The sequence below is a fragment of the Neovison vison genome, chromosome 13 (assembly GCF_020171115.1).
Source record: "Neovison vison isolate M4711 chromosome 13, ASM_NN_V1, whole genome shotgun sequence".
NCBI classification, from domain to species: Eukaryota; Metazoa; Chordata; class Mammalia; order Carnivora; family Mustelidae; genus Neogale; species Neogale vison.
Window position 1 is genome coordinate 75,830,421 of NC_058103.1, and position 22,649 is coordinate 75,853,069.

The window sequence follows — 22,649 nt, forward strand, 5'->3', positions numbered from 1 at the left end:
TGCATGGCTACAGTGCAGAGAGCGAGTAAGAGAGTCGGAGCGGGCGAGTCCAGAAAAGTAGAAATAACAAAGCTCCTGGAACAGGCCGAAAAGGGTGGGGAGTGGTGGCTCCACTTATAAACTACAATTCCCAAGAAGCATCGGGCCCGACGGATGTAAGGTGAGGCGCGAGCCGCGACCTTTGAAGGAAGAGAGGAAGTGCTTCTGTGTCGCAGAGCCGGAGGAGAGGGGTCAGGTAGGTAGGGGCGCGGCGCGGGAGGGGCGGCCGGCCTGGGCTGGCCGCAGTCGCCGGGGGCTGAGCGCGGCGAGGCTCCGTGTCGTCATAAGGCGCCGGCCATTTTCGCGGGCGCTCGGAGAGCGGGGGCGGGCGGGCCTGAGGCGGTGCGGCGGCCGGGCGGCCTCGGCCACCCGGAAATCGCATCTTCTCCCGGCGTCTCGTTGCAGAGGGAGCAGAATGTCCGCGGAAGTCCCTGAGGCAGCCTCCGCGGAGGAGCAGAAGGTGAGTGAGTGTGCACTGAGAGCGGCGCCTGCGGCTCGGGAGGCCCCGAGGCGAGGTTGCCGGGGCCCGGGCCTGCCGGGCGGCCTGCTCTCGCCGCGTGCCGGAGGCGCGTCCGGAGTGGGCTCGGAGCGCCTGGAGCGGAGAGCGGGAGGAGCCGGTGCTCCTGCGCCGGCCTGGCCCTGCTCTCTCCCACGTCGGCTGCCGGCGGGAGCTGTGGTGCCCGCGCCAGCGTGGTGGGAGTTTGAACACTGGCCACGTCCTCGCTGAGGCCGGCCTCTCCTAGCGCCTCGGTGTATCGCGGTTTTTCTTAGGCGCGACTACACAGACGAGCAGTTTCTGGGCGTGGAACCCAAGTTTCTCCGTGAGCTTCACTTTGCGTAGGAAGTTTTATTTCTCCCTGGGAGAACTAACTCTCCAACTTGCTGGTATTGTCCGCAAGCTTTTAACTCCTAAGGCGGCGTCTCTTGTTGGGGCGGTGAGGTAGTCCCGGGCGGGCATTTCAGTTCCAGTCTTCGTCGGCCGTGTAACCTTGATCGGTGGCTCAGCTTCTTAGTTTTCAGTCTCCTCATCGGTAAAGTAAGAATAATCGTACTTCCTGTGGTGGTTGTGAGGCTTAAAGGAGGTAGTAACAAAGATTTGGCGCCGGCTCTGCGCAGAAATGTGAGCCACTGGGATCAGCATGTGGCACGGGATTGAAAATCAAAAGCTTGAATTTTAAAAGATTCTTACCAACTGGGTTGGTCTGGGTTTTCGTAGAAACAGGAATGTTTTGTAAGCTCACTTGCAGTATTGAAGGAAAAGATGCCACAAATCAGTATAATTCCAATTATCAATATTAAGCCTTTCTCTTTTATCTATGCTAGTTTTTAACCTCTTCCACCATCATTATTTCTGCTGCCCTACCCTCCTAGGTACTTGCAACTGGCAAGGCCCATGATATCTTGTTTCTTAAATTGTTTATGGAAAGTTACCAGCACTTTTTCTTGAAAAATCAGAGGGCGTTATCATAAATAGATTTGGCCTAATGCTTGGACTTTGTAAGGGCTTCTGCTTAATGTTCTTCTACCCATGATCCTAATCGGGTTGGAAATTTGATTTAGTGTATTAGTGTTCTAAACCCATGCAGTATGTTCTTAATCATACTAACTTTTCTTCAGTTGGATAGTTTTGTTATATTGTAAGTGTTTTTTTAAAACGAAAATAATACCATAAGTAATAGGCCAAGTTATGATGTTGTTCGGGAATATTCCAATGAAAATTATGTTGGAAATTTTTTACACTTAACAAAACATGGCAAAAATATATATATATATCTTTCACACACACACACACACAAAATATATATATATAGAGAGAGAGAATTGAAAGATTACATTCTTAACTGTAACATGAAATGTCATTTATTAACTGAAAAATATTTATTGTGCTGTTCATAATTGGTTGGGATTTCAGAACTCAGAAAAAAAATACAAACTGTGTCTGTGCTATCTTGTTCGAAACACTGAAATCAACCTCAGTTTTGACTTCTCATGTACAGTAGTGTGCGGTGTAATTTTTCTTTTACGAGATTTGTTAATGTGCTGCCAGAGTGTAAAGTGTTGATTTCTACAGTGTAAATGCTTTTACTTGGAACAGCCTAATATTCTGTCCCTGACAGTATTAAACATGTCTTGAATGTTTTCTCTTCATGAATATCTACATTAAAAATTTAGTTCAAGTCCTTTGATTTTAGGGCTGCTGTCATTACCAAAGTGTGTGGGTAATATAATGTCTCTTCTTGAATTAGGAATTGGCTGTAGATGTTAAGTGCCCGTAGCATGGATACCATCCCTAAACACGAGGAGAATGTGCAGAGTCACTTCTGTGTTCATATGGGCCAAATCACCTGTTTCTTTTATTTGGAAGAATAGTTAGATGACCTAAAAAATTGGATTATTCTCTAGGTACCCAGTTGACCTTTCAATTAAAGTCAAAGTATTCAGCTAAAATACTTTTTTAGTTTTATGGTATGTTAGCCTATTGCCTCTGAAAAATTCAGATAAAGAGATGAGCCTTATGGAGTTAAAAGCTAATTCACTATTTCTCTGAGTTCTCCTTGTTAAGGGAAGAAAACTGTATAGACCACTGTTTTTTTTATTGGGATATTAATTAAATATGTACAAACATGAAAATAAGTATAAACATCTGTCTCTTTAACATTCCTTTAAAATTAAAGTTGGCACCTGAAAGACTCAGTTGGTGGAGAATGTAGCCTTTGATCTTGGGATCGTGAGTTGGAGCCCCACACTGGACGTAGAAATAACTTTAAAAACTTTTTAAAATTAAAACAATTAAATACAGACAAAATTTGTGTAAATTATTAATTCATCATGGCATTGTATTTTGCTGACAGGAAACTTCCAGTGTATTGAGAATGTGGTAGCAATTCTTTTTTTTTTTTTTTTTTTTAAGATTTTATTTATTTATTTGACAGAGAGAAATCACAAGTAGACAGAGAGGCAGGCAGAGAGAGAGAGAGAGGGAAGCAGGCTCCCTGCTGAGCAGAGAGCCCGATGCGGGATTCGATCCCAGGACCCTGAGATCATGACCTGAGCCGAAGGCAGCGGCTTAACCCACTGAGCCACCCAGGCGCCCCTGTGGTAGCAATTCTTGAAGTGCAGGAACTCTTTGAGTATGGCAAGTTAATGCTCCCCTGGTCATATGATTACTTGGTTCTCCTTTTTAAAGACTAATCTGTGTGATCATTTAACCCTCAGGTTAGAAAAACATTGCATTTTATTTATTTATTTATTTATTTATTTTTATTTTTTTTTTTAAAGATTTTATTTATTTATTTGACAGAGAGAGATTACAAGTAGGCAGAGAGGCAGGCAGAGAGAGAGAGGAGGAAGCAGGCTCCCTGCTGAGCAGAGAGCCCTATGTGGGACTCGATCCCAGGACCCTGAGATCATGACCTGAGCTGAAGGCAGCGGCTTAACCCACTGAGCCACCCAGGTGCCCAAACATTGCATTTTAAATTCAGCTCGGTTCTTTTCTCATCTTGGACAGAGTACTGCTTAGTCTCCTCATAAATGAAAGCTCAGATGAAACTCATATAGCACTTAGATATAAGATGGCAATTCAGATATGCTAGATTATATATCTTTTCTTCTAGATTATCACTGAAGTGAAAACAAAATATTAAAAAAAAATTTAGCGGAGACCTCTTAGATCTGTCACCTGTGAATTCCACTTTGAATAACACTAAGCACAGTCAACTGGTGTGTGCTCTTGTCCTATGGTGAGAAGAGGCATGTGGAGACATAAAACATGTAAATTGTGTTTTCATTGTGAGCGTCTTAAGCAGGGACCTTCCTTTATTTTTTCTTCCATAGTATCTATCTTACCTGATTCATTCCATTCATTTCATTTTTCAGAAAATGTTGGTTGAATGAATTTTCTCAGAAATTTTCAGTTGAAACCATTGTCAAAGTACTTTATCAGTACAGATGACAGTGTTTGTACTGCAATTTAAAAAGGGGAGGGATAGACTATAGTCCTATAAAAGCCTTTGTTTAAACCCACTTAAGAAATCTGAATGAAAGTAGAGGAATGTGTGTGTGTGTGTGTGTACACATATATATATGTTATATATTATGGTCCTTAAGTTTTTTATAAAAGATCTCAATAGCAGGTTTTCTAGAGATTTTATTACAAGAGTCATCAAATTAAGTTAGTAAGATGTCTTGGAGGAAGCTAACTCAAGTAGAGCTCTCAATTAAAATAATTTTGTCAGTTTCTTTCTTTCTTTCTTAAGATTTATTTATTTATTTGACAACGAGAGAGGGAACACAAGCAGGCCTCCTACTAAGCAAGGAGCCCATGTGGGACTTGATCCCAGGACCATGGGATCATGACCTGAGCATAAGGCAGATGCTTAACAACTGAGCCACTCAAGCACCCCCTTTTCTTTTGTCAGTTTAAAAGATAATGCTTGGCTGGATACCTGGGTGGCTCAGTTGGTTAAAATAAAATCTTTAAAAAATAAAAAAACAGCAACAAAACTCAAGCTAAACTAAAAAACTTTTTCTTTTTCTTTTTCTTTTTCTTTTTTTTAACAGAGAGAGATCACGAGTAGGCAGTGAGGCAGGCAGAGAGATGGGGGGGAAGCAGGCTCTCTGATGTGGGGCTTGATCCCAGGACCCTGAGATCACGATCCAAGCTAAAGGCAGAGGCTTTTTTTTTTTTTTAAGATTTTATTTATTTATTTGACAGACAAAGATCACAAATAGGCAGAGAGGCAGGCAGAGAGAGAGATGAGGAAGCAGGCTCCCTGTGGAGCAGAAATCCTGATGCGGGGGCTCAATCCCAGGACCCTGGGATCATGACCTGTGCGGAAAGCAGAGGTTTTAACCCACTGAGCCACCCAGGTGCCCCCAAAACTCATATTTTTAATTTTAATTTTTAAATTACAACCTGCTGGTCTGCTTTGTGTGCAACCCTTGATTCTTAGCAATCTAGAGGTAAACCTCAGAAAAGTTTAAAAACATATCTCTTTGCTATCTTAGCAAGTGTACTATACAGCAGTGTTTTAGGCTTGCCTCTGTTACTAGATTTTTTTTTTTAAGATTTTATTTATTTATTTGACAGAGAAATCACAAGTAGACGGAGAGGCAGGCAGAGAGAGAGAGAGGGAAGCAGGCTCCCTGCTGAGCAGAGAGCCCGATGCGGGATTCGATCCCAGGACCCTGAGATCATGACCTGAGTCGAAGGCAGCGGCTTAACCCACTGAGCCACCCAGGCGCCCCTGTTACTAGATTTTTAATCTTGAACCTATGCTACTATAACATGTAATGTTTCAAAGATAAGCTGATGGTGAAACTGTCAGGTGTTACAAAGTTTCTTAGCTTTACTGAAACAATTGGAGTATACTATGTTCATTCAGAGGTTTTTATTTTATTTTATTTTTTTTATTCAGAGGTTTTTATTGACCACCTGTTAAATGCCAGGCACTGTGCAAGTAGCAAGGACTTAATTGGACCACAGTATTTTTCCCTAGAGGTTGATAACAGTATTGATACTTTCTTGGCAATATCCCAAAGGATTTGTTGGCTTGCATTAATCTTTTCTATTTATTCATCAGTCAGGACATCAGTGAACATACTGCTGAGCATAGAGAGAATTTGCTTAGAGTGATCAGATTTTTATTGCTGATCTTGCTGTGTAACTTCGCTGCTGAAGGCTATAAAGTGGTATCAATCATTCAGATTTATTAGCAGTCTGTGACAGACTACATAATTCCTAACTCAATGTTCTTTTCTCTGTATGTTTTTATACTTTATGCCCCGCCTACTTACAAAAAGGGTATCTAATGTATTTCAATAGACTAGTTCACAAAAATTCAGGTGCCTAACAATATTAGGCTGTGTGTGGGGGTGCCTGGGTGGCTCAGTGGGTTAAGCCGCTGCCTTCGGCTCGGGTCATGATCTCAGGGTCCTGGGATCGAGTCCTGCATATGGCTCTCGCTCAGCAGGGAGCCTGCTTCCCTCTCTCTCTCTCTGCCTGCCTCTCCGTCTACTTGTGATTTCTCTCTGTCAAATAAATAAATAAAATCTTTAAAAAAAAATATTAGGCTGTGTGCTAGATATAGCTTATACAGTGAAGATAAATTTATGTACTTATTGAGGATAACCCTCATTTGAAATACTGTTTTTAGGTAATTTTTTGGTACATGATAAGCATCTATCGTTGTTATGATAATCCTGGGTTTCTGGTTTCCTGGTTTGTAGCTAGAGTAAATGTTCCAGAAATCTAATGGTCCTTCTGCACTTCTCCCCACCAAAGGTATTATCAGCATAGAAACCACTTAGGTGAGCGAATCCGCTCACATACTAGCATCTGTTCTACAAAGTAGTAAAATTGCTGTATGACATGAAAGTTTCTTGGAGGATAAAATTTTGAAAACATTTGAATTTTTAAAAATATTTCTTGATTAAGCCTATCATTCTCCTCTTTTGTTGATCCTCTCTATTTTATCTCTTTTTTAATCTCATTATTTCTGCCTTTTATTTTCTCCTATTCTGTTTGGGTTCCCTTCTTTGTTTTCTAAAGTTGGATACATAGCTCATTGGATTTTCGTTTTCTTCTTTCAATATAAGCCCTTTAGGGACCTTTGTTGTATCCTCCACAAGTTTGGTTAGTACAGAATTTTTATTATCAGTGAGTGCCCTGTAGTTTTTTTAGTTCCCATTAATTTTTTAACCATCAATTACTTCTTTAATGTGCTTTTTAAAGTTTATACACTTTGCAGTTTTAATGAGTTAAGCTATTTTAGTAATGTATGTTTTTTAAGTATTTTATTTATTTACAGAGATCACAAGTAGGCAGAGAGGCAGACAGAGAGGGGGAAGCCTGCTTCCTGCTGAGCTGGGAGCCTGATGTGGGGCTCCATCCCAGGACCCTGGGATCATGACCTGAGCCGAAGGCAGAGGCTTAACCCACTGAGCCACCCAGGTGCCCCTTAGTGATGTATTTTAATTTCCAAATAGTAGGGCTATATAAATATTTTTATTATTGACTTTTAATTTTATGAACTATAGTCATAGATGGTGATCTGGATGAAAACGGTTTAGACTTTATAGCCTAGTACTTTGTCAGTTTTTCCATTTGTGCTTGAGAAGAATACATATTTCCTAGCTGTTGAGTACAGAAATAAAATCTGGTATCTTGACTGCTTTTTCTTTTTCACCTGTCAGTTACTGAGGAAGGTATGTTAAAATCTCCTCTGCTGATAGACTTTCAGTTGTTACTATAAATTGTGCTTTATATATTTTGAGGCTTTTTTAAAAAGATTTTATTTTTAAGTAATCTCTACACCCATCATGGGGCTTGAACCCACAATCCTCAGATCAACAGTCACATTCTATACCAACTGAGGCAGCCAGGCTCCCCTTTTGTTTTGTTTTTAACCTCATATATTAAGACATTTAAATTTGATAAGGTAATGTGTCTATTACATCTCCACAGAGTTGGGGGGAAGTTATTAAAGTGACTTGTCAGTATACATGAATGTACGCTAATTTTTTTGCTATTACTTCCTAAGTCTCTAGCCTTTTTCAAGATTTATTTTTCATTTATTTATTTTCATTATTGTTTAGGAAGTGAAGGATGTCCAGAAACAGGGAATCACCAAATTCTATGTGCCCTTTTGCATTTTATAACATGACCATAAGGATGAATTGCTTATTTTATGTAATACTATCAAAACCACTTTGGGTATTTAAAACAGAAAGGGATATGATGTAGGGAATTAGGATACAAATTATTAGAGGAAGGGTGAAGGAATAAAGAGGGAAGATGATGTTTCTGGAGGGGAGGAATTGCAGAAAGCTGTTGACTGCACAAGTGAGCACTGTTCTGAGCTCAGCATCTTCTATGTATACTCTCATGTGGCAACTTCAGCAGCACCTATTTATCAGCTTGATGTCCCTCTGCAGGAGCTCCTGGGCTACTGTTCATCTTCACATTGTTGGTGGCCCATTACCAGGAAGAGTAAATTCTTTCTCCCCTGCCTTTTAATCAGGTGTAGGTGTCATTGGGAGAACCTAATAGGAATTCAGTCTGGGTAATGTAGCTTCTAACTGGTCATTTAAGGGATTGTTTTAAAGAAGGGTAAGTGTGGGGGCATCTGGGTGGCTCACTGGGTTTATCGTCTGCCTTCAGCTCAGGTTGTGATCTCAGGGTCCTGGGATCATGCCCTGCATTGGGCTCTGTGCTCAGCGGGGATCCTGCTTCCCTTTCTCTGCTGGCCTCTCTGCCTACTTGTGATCTCTCTCTCTGTCAAGTAAATAAATAAAATCTTAAAAAAAAAAAAAGGTTAAGTGTGAGCTGAATGCCAATAGACATAGTCTGCTACCTGATGTATTATTTACACTTAATACTACAAGGCCCAAGCATTTCAGCTTCCTTATCAGTAAGGTCCCATAACTACATTTCCAAAAAGCTAAGAATGTTTCTGTGTGATCCATGAAAAATACCCTAGATGTCTTTGTGGTATGGACTGTGTTTTAAAAATGCAGCTTTGGTCATATTTTTTCCCTCTTTTGGTGTTAAATGCAGCTGAAATTCTGAGACACTTGTGCTATGTATTTGGCAAGAAAGTTAAAAAATTGTTTATCTAGGACATACTATAAATCCATTCTAAACCTAAATGGTATTTTTTTCTGTAGATGCTTTTGCCCAAAACATGTTTTATAGTAAACTATTTTGATTTAATTGAACATGCTTAATACTGTATAAATATATATGTGAATGTATTCCTTACTTAGAAAATAAGGGAATGCCAGGTACAGTGTTATATTGTGTACAACTTTCTTGCCCTCTCCTGTGAGGGAAATCTGCAGAAACACTAGAAATTAGAGAAAGTTGCTACCTCTATACCAGAAACTTTACAGAATTTCTCTTACAAATAGAGAACTGATAATTCAGCTCAAATGAAGGAAGTGGAGAGCCCAAGAAAGCTAGATGGTTTTAGTGGAAATGTAGAGGACTCTGTTAAAACCCTTTAATCGGAATGTGTGAGGACTCAAAGGCTATGATCAAGTTATGTCCTTTTCAACTAACATCACATTTAATGCTAACCAGTTTAAAAAATGACTGTATAGGGGAACCCAAGAATAGGTTCTTTCTCCCAGTTCCCCTAAGTAGCACCATTGTCAGTACAGCTGCACCTATAGGAGATGCCTGCAGTGATGGCTGAGCCACTGAAGAGAAACTCCAGCCCATCTTCCTGCACTAAACTGGTAACCTTAAATTTATATTATTTCTTTAGCTTTTGTGATGAATACAGTATAGTCCTACCTTATATAGTGGTTAGATTCTAAAGTTAGTAAGGCAAGAATCCCATATAACTAAAATCACCCTTGAAAAAACCCAATGAAGTCATAATCATAGTGGAGACAGTTCCATCAGTTCTCAATAGGATGAGTAGTCACTTTTTTAATCTAGTGGTTGAACAGGTGTCTGGGCCGATCCTTCTGTTAATTGACAGCCTAGGTGGTAGACTTGTATTCTAGGGGCTGAGTTTTAAAATACTAGAGTGATAAACAAAACATTGATTCTGAAATTCTTAAATTCTGAAAGGAACCCAGGATTGAGATCATGGGAATAGGCGGTTTGCATCACACACCTTACACTTGAGCTCTCTCTGGGGCATACTCTTCTTGAATGGAATGACTGGCAGAATAACTGATACTATTTAGAGTCTCTGTCTTTGGCTGAACACACGTAGTTGAATTTTATGTATATCAAGTGAGTGATGTGACCATTTAAAGAGACTGAAAATTTAAATAGATGCATGAAACTGTGGCATATAAGGAAGGTAGGATACTTGGAGCCAAAGGGAGCATACATACAAAGGAAGCCCCATAGAAAAAGTATGTTTGACAGTAGCAGCAGCTTTAATCTCAAAATACTGCAAGACTGAAAATGAGAAGATGTACTAACACATGAGGAAGCTAGTCAAGATGAAGGAAATATTGATGACGTATAAGCTGAACAGAGCTGATTATAAAGCATGTATGAATATAATTTTAAGGAAAATGCATCCAAAAATCATAAGTCATTTTGGGCATAAATGATTTGCTGGCTTTACAGGAACAGGAGGCTTGGCATTTATGGATAACCATTCATTTTTGACATTCATAAATAACCTGGAAAAATTGAGATATGCAGAGGTACGTGATTTTGCCTAGCTGGTATGCAGAAATGAGTCCATTAGCTGGAAGGTGCATTTTGTCATTGCCCAGCATTGTCTGTCAGGGAAACTTTGTTTTTCTTGATTCATTCTTCTTCTGTACTTACCATAAAGTGATAAACACTGTTCCCCTATAAAATACGGCTCTTGGGAAGAAAGTAGACTGTATCAAAACTGGTGTTAGAAGTCAGTAGGCTTGGGGCACCTGGGTGGCTCAGTGGGTTTAAAGCCTCTGCTTTCAGCTCAGGTCATGATCCCAGGGTTCTGGGATTGAGCCCCACATCGGGCTCTCTGCTCCACGGGGAGCCTGCTTCCTCCAATCTCTCTCTATATGCCTCTCTGCCTACTTGTGATATCTTTCAAATAAATAAATAAAATCTTAAAAAAAAAAAAAAAGTCCGTAGGCTTGAGTGATTTCCTCCTTTCGGTCCCTGCTGCCCTAATCTGCAGGCGGGTACCAGATACATTTGGAAGGGTACCAGATACATTTGTAGAGGAGTTGAGAAGAGGAGAAAGAATAAGGGGAAGAGACAGGACCTTTTTCAACTTGACAAATAGTTTCTTTTGACCATAAAGGGATGGTTAGGACACTGCAGTCACTCCAGAGTCTATATATAGATGGGATCTTGGGAAAACTGACAAAAGTCAATGCAAGAAAGAAGTCCCTTCTTAAATGCCAGTGGTATGAGCAATCATACTGTATAGAGACCTAATGTAGGAGTTATACCACCATGTCCTGAAATAAGACATGACTTTGAAAGGACTGACTTATTCCCAGGACTGAGACAGATTCAGTGGGTTATGGGATAATCTACCAACTCAGTTTTTGAACTGTGAAACTTCTTGGGAAAGTTTCAGTTGGAGGAATGACAGGGTTTAGGACATGCTACCCCAAAATATGGCAGCTTATGATTTTGGATATTATAAGCTAAAGGAATTTGAGAAGTGGTATGTGCAGGAAGGACTTCTTGACCTTCCCCTGAGGCGGGTCAGAAGATCCTCAAATGAGAGGTGCCTTCCCCTATAATCCGAGATAGAGGGACACTGAAAGGACTAAACAAATAAGCCTTGGTGTTTTCTTCCATTTACCACTTTCATCTCATATTCATTTTTGTCCTGTTGTTGTTTTTCATTTTCTCTCTACTTTTGATTAAACCTAATATAAAAATCAGGTTTAACCATATCTTTGGTCTTCATCCTTATCAAGCCTCTTGTATGGCGTAAAGTTTGTATTAAGTAAATTTTATGCTTTTCAAAAAAAAAAAGTGATAGGCTTAGAGGCACCTGGCTGGTTCAGTTGGAAGAGCATGCAACTCTTAATCTTGGAGTAAGAGTTTGAGCCCCATGTTGGTTGTAGAGCTTATTTAAAAAAAAAAAAAAAATTGGGGCACCTGGGTGGAAAAGTTGGTGGAGCTGCTGCATTCGGCTCAGGTCATGATCCCAGCGTCCTGGGATCGAGTCCCACATTGGGCTCCTTGCTTCGCAGGGAGCCTGCTTCTCCTTCTGCCCCTGCCTGCCACTCTGTCTGCCTGTGCTCACTCTGACCAATAAATAAATAAAATCTTTTTTAAAAAAAGCATCTGGGTGGCTCAGTTGGTTAAGTGCCTGACTTCAGCTCAGGTCATAATCTCAGTCCTAGGACTGGCCCTGTGTCAGGCTCTCTGTTAAGTGGGCCTTTGCCTCTTACCACTTGTTCTTTGCCTCTTACCACTCCTCGCTCACTCGCTCTCAAATATATAAGATCTTTTAAAGGAAAAATTGAATAGTCTTAAAATACTGACAGTCATTTTGTCAGAAAGCACATTTTGATACATTAAAGAATGGGACATTTGGCATAAGCGGTATTTGTCATTAAATATGGAAATTTAGGGAATACACTGATATGAAGGTTGACAAATACTTTTTTTTTTTTAAGGATTTTATTTATTTATCTGTCAGAGAGTGAGAAAGTGCACAAGCAGGCAGAGGCAGAGAGAGAAGCAGGCTCCCTGGTGAAAAGGAGCCCAATGTGGGACTTGATCCCAGGATCCTGGGATCATGACCTGAGTCAAAGGCAGCCACTCAATCGACTGGGATCCTGACGAAGATGTTTTTCTTTAAAAATACAAGACTGGGTGCCTGGCTCAGTTGGTGGAGCAAGTGACTCTTGATCTCAGGGTTGTGAGCTTGAGCCCTGTGTTAGGTGTAGAGATTACGTAAGAGAAATAAAATCTTTAAAAAAAAAATAAAATAAAAGTACCAAGGTCTTCTATATTGAGTTAGGGAAAATCTGCTGGTAAGTAAGCTGTTGTTAATTCTGTCAAAGAATCTCAGAGCTTCCGGTCATACATGAACTTGGATTAACAGGAGATCAGCGCTTTTTTTTTTTTTTTTTTTTTAATTTGAACAGTATTAAGATGGTTCTCTAAATATAGGCAAGGAGCTGATGAGTTCCATGGAAGGTGACTAACTATAAATGTATTATACATGACTGGAAAGTAATGGCAAGCAAGACTTCAGAGCTGAGTTATCTTGATATTTTTATCCAGTGTGTGGGGTGTACACATGCATCACAGCTATAATAGAGCTATCACATGGATCATTTGAAAAACAAGACAGAGATGTTTTAAAAGCTTCTGTGCTTGATTTCTTAGTCAGATGCTGCATTATTTGGCACTCGACAACTAACGTCAGGATCCAGATATTAAAAGGTGAATTATTTTAAATAAGTGGATTATAATAGACAAGTAATTTATTTTAAATTATTTCAGGAAATGGAAGATAAAGTGACTAGTCCAGAGAAAGCTGAAGAAGCAAAATTAAAAGCAAGGTATCCTCATCTGGGACAAAAGCCTGGAGGTTCAGATTTCTTAAGGAAACGATTACAGAAAGGGGTAAGTTCTCATGTATAATCTTCAAATGCTTAAACCCTATGAACTCAGTGTAATTGCAGTTGTGAAATGTGTGTCTGTGTATATATAACGCTGTACCTTACCAGATATAGCTATATAGAGAGATACATAATTTTTCCAATATTTTATATTGTTCATTGTATAAATATGTATGATAAAAATGAACAGCTCATCACTTTAAACTGTTCCAAGCATGTAGAAGGTATAGATAATATAGCAGAACCCATGGACCCACCACCTAGATTTAGTATGTTAATGTTTAATGTTAATAGTTTAATCTTTGTAAGAAAGAAAATGTTGTAGTTAATGGTTGAAACTTGCCCACATGTGTGTGTGTGTATATATATATCCTTTCCCCCTTCTTTCCAAAAGCTGGCATAGATCCCCTGCTCATATTTTTTTTTAACTTTTACCTGCAGACTGAAAATATTTTTTATTTGGATGAAATGGTGGCTTTTATAAAAGCAGAGCTTATTATTCCCTTTACATAATACATTTTTACAGAGTTACTCTAATTCAATTTATACATAGTAATTTTAATAGTTCATATTAATGAAAACATTTTTCAAAATCTTAGCAATTCTTTGTGTGGTAGAAACCATTATTGCTTAGTAATAAGATCTGAATTGAGATAATGCTACTTGTTCATTCCTTAGGTTTTCTTTTCTAACCACTTCGTAAAAAATTAAAGGACTCATGATTTACCACACAGGGGGACACCCAGGTGGCTCAGACAGTTAAGCGTCTGCCTTAGGGTCAGGTCATGATCTCCGGGTCCTGAGATCGAGCCTCAGCTGGGGCTTCTGGCTAGCTCAGCAGGGAGCCAGCTCCCTCTCCCTTTGCTTGATTTCTTAGTCAGATGCTGCATTCATTTGCAGTCAGATGCACAAGCAGATTTCCGCCTGCTTGTGTGCGCTCTCTGTCTCTCTTGCTCTCGAATGAATAAATAAAATCTTTAAAATAAAATAAAATAAAATAAATGCTTTACCACACAGAGAAGAGGGAAAGATGAAGGAATTTATTAATTGAATCAAGGGTCAAATCATGTTTTTCCTTTAATAAATACCTTGAACATACTGGTATCTGCTGTTTGGTTAAAAACACATGTCCATATGTACTTGTATGTTTATTTGTATAGGTATTGGCTGTAGTTATATATGGATTATTTTCTTAAATCAAATTGCAAAAGGATATTTTTTTCCAGCTTTATTGAGATGCTGTTGATATAAAACATTGTGTAAGTTTAAGATGTACACCGTGATGATTCGATACACATACATGTTATGAAATGCTTACCACTGAGGTTAGTTAACACTCCCTTACCTCACATAATTACCATTTTGTTGTTATGGTGAAAACATTAAGCTTTACTCTTCATAGCAATTGTCAGGTATACAATTCAGTATTGTTAACTTACTGTACATTAGATCCCTGGAACTTACTCATCTTATAATTGAAACATTTGTGCCTTCTAACCAGTATCTCCCTATTTCCCCCACCCCTTAGCCCCTGGCAACCACATTCTGCCATTTCTATGATTTTAATGCTTTTAGATTCCACATTTAAGTGAAATCATATACTCTTTTTCTTTATACCAAGGGAGTATGGTAGTGTGGCACCTGGCTGGCTCAGTCAGTAGAACATGACTCTTGATCTCCAGGTCTTGAGTTCCAGCCCCATGTTGGGGGTAGAGGTTACCAAATAAATAAATAAATAAATCTCACCTAATAAAAATTCTAACAAAATTTAAAATAAGTAAATAAAAACATATTTTTGAAAGTGATTAAATACAGAATTTTTTTTGTTTTATATGAAAGAATATGAAAGAATATGTTCACATCTTTGAAATACTAGGGTGGAAGGTAGGAATTAAACCAAATATATAAAGACATAAAACCTGTAAGGGGCACCTGGGTGGTTCAGTCAGTTAAGCGGCTGTCTTCTGGCTCAGGTCATAGTCCTGGGGTCCTAGGATTGAGTACCTCGTCAAGCTTCCTGCTCAGTGGGGAGTCTGCTTCTCCCTCTCTTCCCTGCTCATGTTCTCTGTCTCAAATAAATAAAATCTTTTTAAAAAATAAAAGCATTATTACAAAGCTAGTGTAATGTAGGGAATAAATAGAAAAGCAGAATGAGAAACATGTTCATTACGAATATAGCTGCATGGAATGTATTTATATCAATTCTAATTTTGAAATGGTTGACTGCTGTGGTTTTAGTTATGAAATAAATTATGTAATCATCTCTTAAATTATTAATTAGATTTGATTACTAAGTGTTTAGGAAACTTTTTTCCTTAGCTGATCTCTAGCATAATTTATGCTAACAAGCTTTTTTCCAGCATTTGGGCTGTTGTCTTTGTAATTTTTCTCTAGTTTCAACTATTTATGGCTTTTTAAGAATCTTCAAGTTAAAATTCATAAACATTGTATCTTGTAGTCGGTATTATAAATAGTTGGGAAAGAGAAAATGCTGCTTGAATCAAGAAATAATTATATAGAATTTGAGAAGGGAACTCTTGAATGATTTTGCATTATACCAAATGTCAATGAATAAGCACTTTTATATTAGGGAAATGAAGTCTTTTTTTTTTTTTTTTTTTAAGGTTTAATTTATTTATTTGACAGACAGAGATCTCAAGTAGGCAGGGAGGCAGGCAGGAGAGAGGAGGAAGCCAACTCCCCACTGAGCAGAGAGCCTGATGTGTGGGGCTCAATCCCAGGACCCTGGGATCATGATCTGGGCTGAAGGCAGAGGCTTTAACCCACTGAGCCACCCAGCCACCCCTGGGAAATGAAGTCTTACATTCAGCTATATCATTTCTCACTTTTTTAAAAGGGTTTTTGTTTGTTTGTTTTAAAGATATCTGGATCACAGATACTGGTTTCCTCTGTTACCCTAGCATTTATTTTTTTTTAAAGATTTTATTTATTTATTTGACAGAGATCACAAGTAGGCAGAGAGGCAGGCAGGAGAGAGGAGGAAGCAGGCTCCCCGCTGAGCAGAGAGCCCAACATGGGGCTCCATCCCAGGACTCTGGGACCGTGACCTGAGCTGAAAGCAGAGGCTTTAACCCACCAAGCCACCCAGGTGCCCCCCGAACATTTATATTTTAACCTTGCTTTTGATTTTAGTGAACTGCTCTAATTCAAATAACTGATTTTAAATCCTTGCAGAAATGTTCATCCTAGATATCAGGAACTCTAATTTTTTTTTTTTAAGATTTTATTTATTTATCAGAGAGAGAGAGGGCAAGAGAGCAAGCACAGGCAGACAGAATGGCAGGCAGAGGCAGAGGGAGAAGCAGGCTCCCTGCCGAGCAAGGAGCCCGATGTGGGACTCGATCCCAGGACGCTGGGATCATGACCTGAGCCACCCAGACGTCCCTCTAATGGTTTTAATAATACAAGGTTAATTGAAAGTGTGTGGCTCGTTCTAAATGCTAGTTGGTGATTAAGTGTTTTTATTTTCAAAATAATTTAAGCAAGAATTTCAGTCTGATTTTTCTGCTAGTACAAGAAAGCTTTGCTATTTCATCTATATATATATATATATATATATATATATATATATATAAAGATTTTATTTATTTGACAGACAGAAATCACAAGTAGGCAGAGACACAGGCAGAGAGGAGGCAGAGAGGAGGAAGCAGGCCCCCCGCCGAGCAGAGAGCCTGATGCGGGGCTCGATCCCAGGACCCCGAGATCATGACCTGAGCAGAAAGCAGAGGATTAACCCACTGAGCCACCCAGGCGCCCCTATTTCATCTATATTGATGTTGTTTAAATTTTTTTAGATTAACTTATTTTATCTACATGTTAAATCAGTGTGATTGCATATGTAAGTTTTAAATCCAGTCTCAATTTTTTTTTTTTTCTTGTAGCAAAAATATTTTGATTCTGGGGATTACAACATGGCTAAAGCAAAAATGAAGAACAAGCAGCTTCCTACTGCAGCTCCGGATAAGACAGAGGTCACTGGTGACCACATTCCCACTCCACAGGACCTTCCTCAACGGAAACCATCCCTTGTTGCTAGCAAGCTGGCTGGCTGATTAAAAGAGCTGAACTGCATGAATCTTCTAATTCCCATTATTTCTCCTTAATATGTTAATTCTTCTCTGCTTTTTATTTCCTTTCATTCACTAAGTCATTTGAGAATGACAGCTTTGCAGGTAGCGGTAGTGTGTGCTGCTATTGTAAGGGAATATTCGTGTGTAGAGTTTTGATTAGTTTTAACAGTGCACTGATAAAGAGAACATGTTAGAGCAACATAAAGTAATCTACTTGAAAATAATTGTATATATTACCTAACTTCTAGTATAGACTGATTCAACAAGTAACAAGCAAGTTTTACAATTGTAATCTTTTGGCTTTCTTTAATTCATCTTAATTATAGCTTTGTATGTTACTCTAATTTAATATAACCTTTATTGTATTGATTTCTTCTGTATTTTCCTTTTGGATTTTGTAAAACAGAAGTTTAAGACCACAAGTTGGAAAGAAGGTCACATTCTTCAAACAAATATAGATGGGGTTTTGAAAGATTTGTTTCTCTGTGCTTGAACTTGAATGGCCTTAAACCTGTTTCAGCTTTAACAATAGAATTTTACTTGGGCAATATTTGCCCATTCTGGTGTAACTTACGTGACTCTAGTGCTTAACAGCTGCTGTTGAAGCTAGTATTCTTACTCAGTTCTGTAGTGTTAGAATATCCTTTGTTGAAGATGTGAATGAAGTGTGCATGTGCATCGACTGTTGAATTCACTTTTGTGCCATTTTTGTAAATACAATAGTTTTGCACAACCTCTCACAAATGTCTGTATTAATTTCACATATTAAAAAGTAGATGATGTGCCAACCAGAAGCACAAGAGTTCCTACACAAAACTCTGTATGTCATTAGAGCTTTTGTATATAGTAAGAGTAGTTTACAATCTTGGGCTTATAGAATACCAAACGAATCTTTGCTTAGTCTGTCATAGACTTAAGCTTTTTCATTTGTTATTAATATCCATGACATTCAGTGGCCTTGTGCAGATACGATATGTTGCTTAGGCATATCTTTTGTCCTATGCAGAACATTTCATTTTGACTTTTATGAAAATTGCAATTCATGTAATTTATATAAACTTTTTTAATGTAGAAACTTTTTACTTCCACAGTCAATTTGGGGACAGTAGAATAAAAGGCTTCGATATTCTGCCTCCTATGGCCCCTCCCTCCTTTTTTTCCTTGCTTCTTTGACTCAAATTGTGCTCGGCTGTGCTGTTTAGTCTGTTCAGAAGCATAGGTATATATCCTCACTCTTGAAATTTGCTCGGCTGAATGCTATATTTTATAACAATGATGTTTTTCTTCTAATTTCTCAGTTGTTAATTAACCACTCTTAATCCTGTATTATTACTAATATTTGACACTTGTTTAAATAAAAGGAACTTTATACTGAAACAAATACTTGAGAAGACTGGCCCAGGAACCCATGTCAGGCTGAGCTGAATTCTGGTAAATAATTTTAAGCAAGCTAAGTGAATTATACTTGTGACACTTAAAGTCATTTATGTGGTAGGTGGAACATATTCATACTAAAATATTTAGATATTTTACTTCTATAGAGTCACTTTAATAATCAATTTAATTTTACTTGTGGTTTATCTAGTTAGTAAGAATCTTAATTAACAGACTTTAGTGGGATACATTTACTGCTCTTTTAAGAGCCCTTCCCATAGGTGATACAATGCTATAGCATGACAGTGAAGATCAGTAACTGGAGATGATAGTATTTTTTTCTTTATCTTTGACTTGCACAGGGCCTCCCCTTTTGTTTGATCCAGGCATCTTTTCTAGTTCTTGGCTCCATCTGCTTTCCTGTAACCCCAAATCATTATAAATGGTGCCTTGAACATAGCACCTGCACTTAAAGGCTGCCTAGTGCTCTGAGTAAGGCTTACTGATTATCTTCCTGTTCATCCACCCCAAAAGGCAGAAAAGCAATGAAATCAATAATGTATTAGTTTATAATTTTAAGGATCAGTTATATATAAATATATTTGTGATGGGAGCAAGTAGATGATTCCACAATATATATAATCATTATAGGATCCATTTAAGAATTAGGAAATACCCCAAAGTAGAATTTCTGTAATGTCTAGTCTTCTTTTGGTGAATATTTGCAAGCTGTCAACATTAAATTTACACATCAAAGACGATTCATCTAAAAGATCACAGAGACCATGTTTTTCTTGACCATGCTAGGACTCCTGCTGTAGTTTACAACAAGGGATAGAACCTTTAAGTTTTATTTGTAAAATACAATGCTGATATTTAACCTACCTCAAAACTTGTTGAGGATCTGTGAAATACTGAGTAAGTGCCCAAAATAAAATAACTGTTGATTGTCTTTTTATTAAAAGTAAGTTTCCTCATTAAACCAACCTGCCTTCTGTAAAGTCACAGTGCTTAAAATCTCAGGATTTTCCATTAGGGAGAGACCTGTCAATAAGAATTTTTAGGTATAATTGCTTAGCCTCCATTATTGGTGCTTGGGATACAGAGGTTTTTAATTTTTCTATTTTTTGTTTTATGTTTTGTTTTGTTATTTTTGTTCTCAAGTCTCAGTTTATTGAAGACATAATTTTGCACTGTTTCACCATTGCTTGAATGAAGATGTTGACTAGATGAGTTTAATTCTTCATTTCTCTAATTTGAGAGTTGTGATTTGAAAAATGGCTAATTTTAATTGTCTTGTTTATTATAAATGAATGTCAGAGTGAACTGAAGTTCAGGGTGACAAGTATTTCATGAAAATTGGCTAAAGTCTGAAATAAATTACCTGTTTGATGTTCAGTAGCTCCTACATTGGTAGAGCATTTTGAGAAACATTTCATTTTTGAAGGCTACATCTGACTAAAACAATTACAGTTCTTGGCATGTTGGGGCAGTAAGAATTATTGGATTGTTTTGATGAACTGGCAGCAGGATGTTTGTAGTCTATTTACAAGTTAATTCAATACTCATGTGCTGCTCACCTAAAAATAAGTCCACTATTCATCAAGGCAGGCCGGGTAAGGCCTTTCTGTTAGTTTTTACTTTAAGAGTTGGAATTAGTTGCTTTTTACTTGATGTAACAAAACCATACCTCTAAATATTTATGGATACTTCTTACTAAATCAGCTGTGTATTCTTTCTCAATCCGAATCAGTGACGTTTTAGCAAAGCTGAAATGTAATCTCTACTTAAATTGTGCTGCAAATTTGGTGTTTGGTGATCCAGGGGCAGGTAGCCTATAGGAAGAGTACACCTGAGTGGCAACCAAAAGTAAGTTTTTCTGGTGGCCTTTTCACACTCCCCAGCATTCAAACACATTTCTTGTACTTTTCATTTTCCTTTTTCACCTCATTGTACTTCACCCACCCCATCCTTGCTTGCTTCTTAAGCCTCCAGGTGGCATTCATTAAATGATGTTTAGGGCTGATGAATTATCAGCCTTGAATATCCTTCTCAGTATGCCACATTTAGGATTTGCTAAAACACTATCATAGTCTGGATAACTAAATTGAGCCACTGTCCCAACTCTGCAACCCAGCATGCACTGCCATTCCCCCACCCTCACTCACCCACCCATATCCTTTCTTCCCCTGACTCCCCACCACACCTTATAAAATTGGGATCAAAGAAACCTCATTCTGATTGTTAATCTAAGGATTTAAGAACACCAACTTTAATACTGTTTTACTAGTTTTGGCCTTTGAAGTAGGTAGACTTAATGGGTTTTATTTTGCAAATTGCTGGTAGTCATGAAACCATTCATGTATGTTTGTATTATGTTACTATCAACCAAATAACATTTGGGAAAAACACCTAATTTCTTTAATAAGCCCTCAGATCTGTTTCTGCATCTCTCATTTGTGATGCAATAGAACACTATGCCTATATTAAAGGGCCAAGAATAAATGCTTTTGTTGAACATGTCTATCGAGTTGGCAGTTAATGCTGAAATTTGTCAAATAGCCCTTCCAAAATTATACTTGTGAAATATACAAAAAAATAAATTGATCTACTTAATTTCTATTCACTTAATTTGCAGTTTTTGTCTTATTTAAATTTAACGTTTTTCAGAATATTTTCTGAAGTTGATACCGTTAGGTTTCAGTTATTACTATACGCAAAAAGAATTTTCTGTTCAGTCTTTTGTTTTAACTTCATGTATGCCAATGAGATCCTAGCAATCTTATATTTGTAAAGGCTTTGTGATTAAGGTAACATTAAATGTTTGCATATTTTGAGTCTTCATCTCATTTATAAAGCACTCTAGTACCATATGTCAGAAATAGATGGGTGAGACAAGGAGCTTACATTCTGAGAAATTATATAACACTTAGTGCAAGGTAGAAAGTGTTACATTCCTTATGAGAGACAGAAATAAAGTTCCAGTAAGTCTAAAGGAATGAATTATTCAATTTAGGGGATAAGTGGGATGAGTGGTAGAGGAAGGACTTTTGAGAGGTGGGTTGCTGAGGGCGTGGTGGCAGGCAAGGGAGATAGCGTTCTAGTAGAAGGATTCTTATTTTCAAATAAGCAAGGACTTGGGAAAATGTGGACTGATGAAGTTTCGTTGGAGAGTATAGCCATGTGAAGGAAGGAACTCTTGATTTTTCTCCTTAACATTGTCCTTTCTTCCCAGCCTTTAATTCAGTAAATGATAGACCACCATGCATTTACCCACTCAGATACTCAAACCAACCTTGGAGTTGTACTTGATTCCTTAAAGGCAGTGACCAACAGCCACCAAAATATACTGAATTTGTTGATCTCTCCCATTGCTGGCCCCATTCCCCAAGCCACTAATATTTTTTTTTTTTAAGATTTTATTTATTTATTTATTTGACAGAGAGAGATCACAAGTAGGCAGAGAGGCAGGCAGAGAGAGAGAGAGAGGAGGAAGCAGGCTCCCTGCAGAGCAGAGAGCCCGATGCGGGACTCGATCCCAGGACCCTGAGATCATGACCTGAGCCGAAGGCAGCGGCCTAACCCATTGAGCCACCCAGGCGCCCCCAAGCCACTAATATTTCTTAGCTGGACACTTGACTGTGGTTCCTAACACACCATTTTCCACTCCTATTATCTGTCCATGTTGTGCTCCTTTCCATCCCCCACATCTCCCTGCTTCCATTCTTTTTTTTTTTTTTTTTTTTTAAAGATCTTATTTGACAGAGATCACAAGTAGGGAGAGAGGCAGGCAGAGAGAGAGGGGAAAGTAGGCTCCCTGCTGAGCAGAGAGCTTGATGCCCACTCCATCCCAGGACCTGACACCATGACCTAAGCCAAAGGCAGAGGCTTAACCCACTGAGCCACCCAGGGGCTCCCCTGCTCCCATTCTTTCAACAGCCTTGGTGGCTCAGTGGGTTGAGCCGCTGCCTTCGGCTCGGGTCATGATCTCAGGGTCCTGGGATCGGGTCCCGCGTCGGGCTCTCTGCTCAGCAGGGAGCCTGCTTCCCTCTCTCTCTCTCTGCCTGCCTCTCCATCTAC

General features: G+C 38.7%; 1 protein-coding gene across 4 annotated transcripts; it reads left to right on the forward strand.

Moving 5' to 3' along the window:
- The first annotated feature begins 150 nt into the window (after positions 1 to 150).
- Positions 151 to 21,200, forward strand: ARPP19 (cAMP regulated phosphoprotein 19). Of its 4 annotated transcripts, XM_044232169.1 has the most exons (4): positions 174 to 235; positions 445 to 499; positions 12,983 to 13,105; positions 17,007 to 21,200. In XM_044232169.1, exons 2-4 carry the CDS (start codon positions 455 to 457, stop codon positions 17,175 to 17,177), a joined length of 339 nt encoding a protein of 112 aa, XP_044088104.1. In that variant the 5' UTR covers positions 174 to 235; positions 445 to 454; the 3' UTR covers positions 17,178 to 21,200. The 4 variants fall into 4 exon arrangements, with proteins under 4 accessions (XP_044088107.1, XP_044088104.1, XP_044088105.1 ...); XM_044232172.1 differs by lacking the exon at positions 445 to 499 and having other exon boundaries at positions 151 to 235; XM_044232170.1 differs by lacking the exon at positions 174 to 235 and having other exon boundaries at positions 326 to 499.
- The last annotated feature ends 1,449 nt before the right edge of the window (positions 21,201 to 22,649 follow it).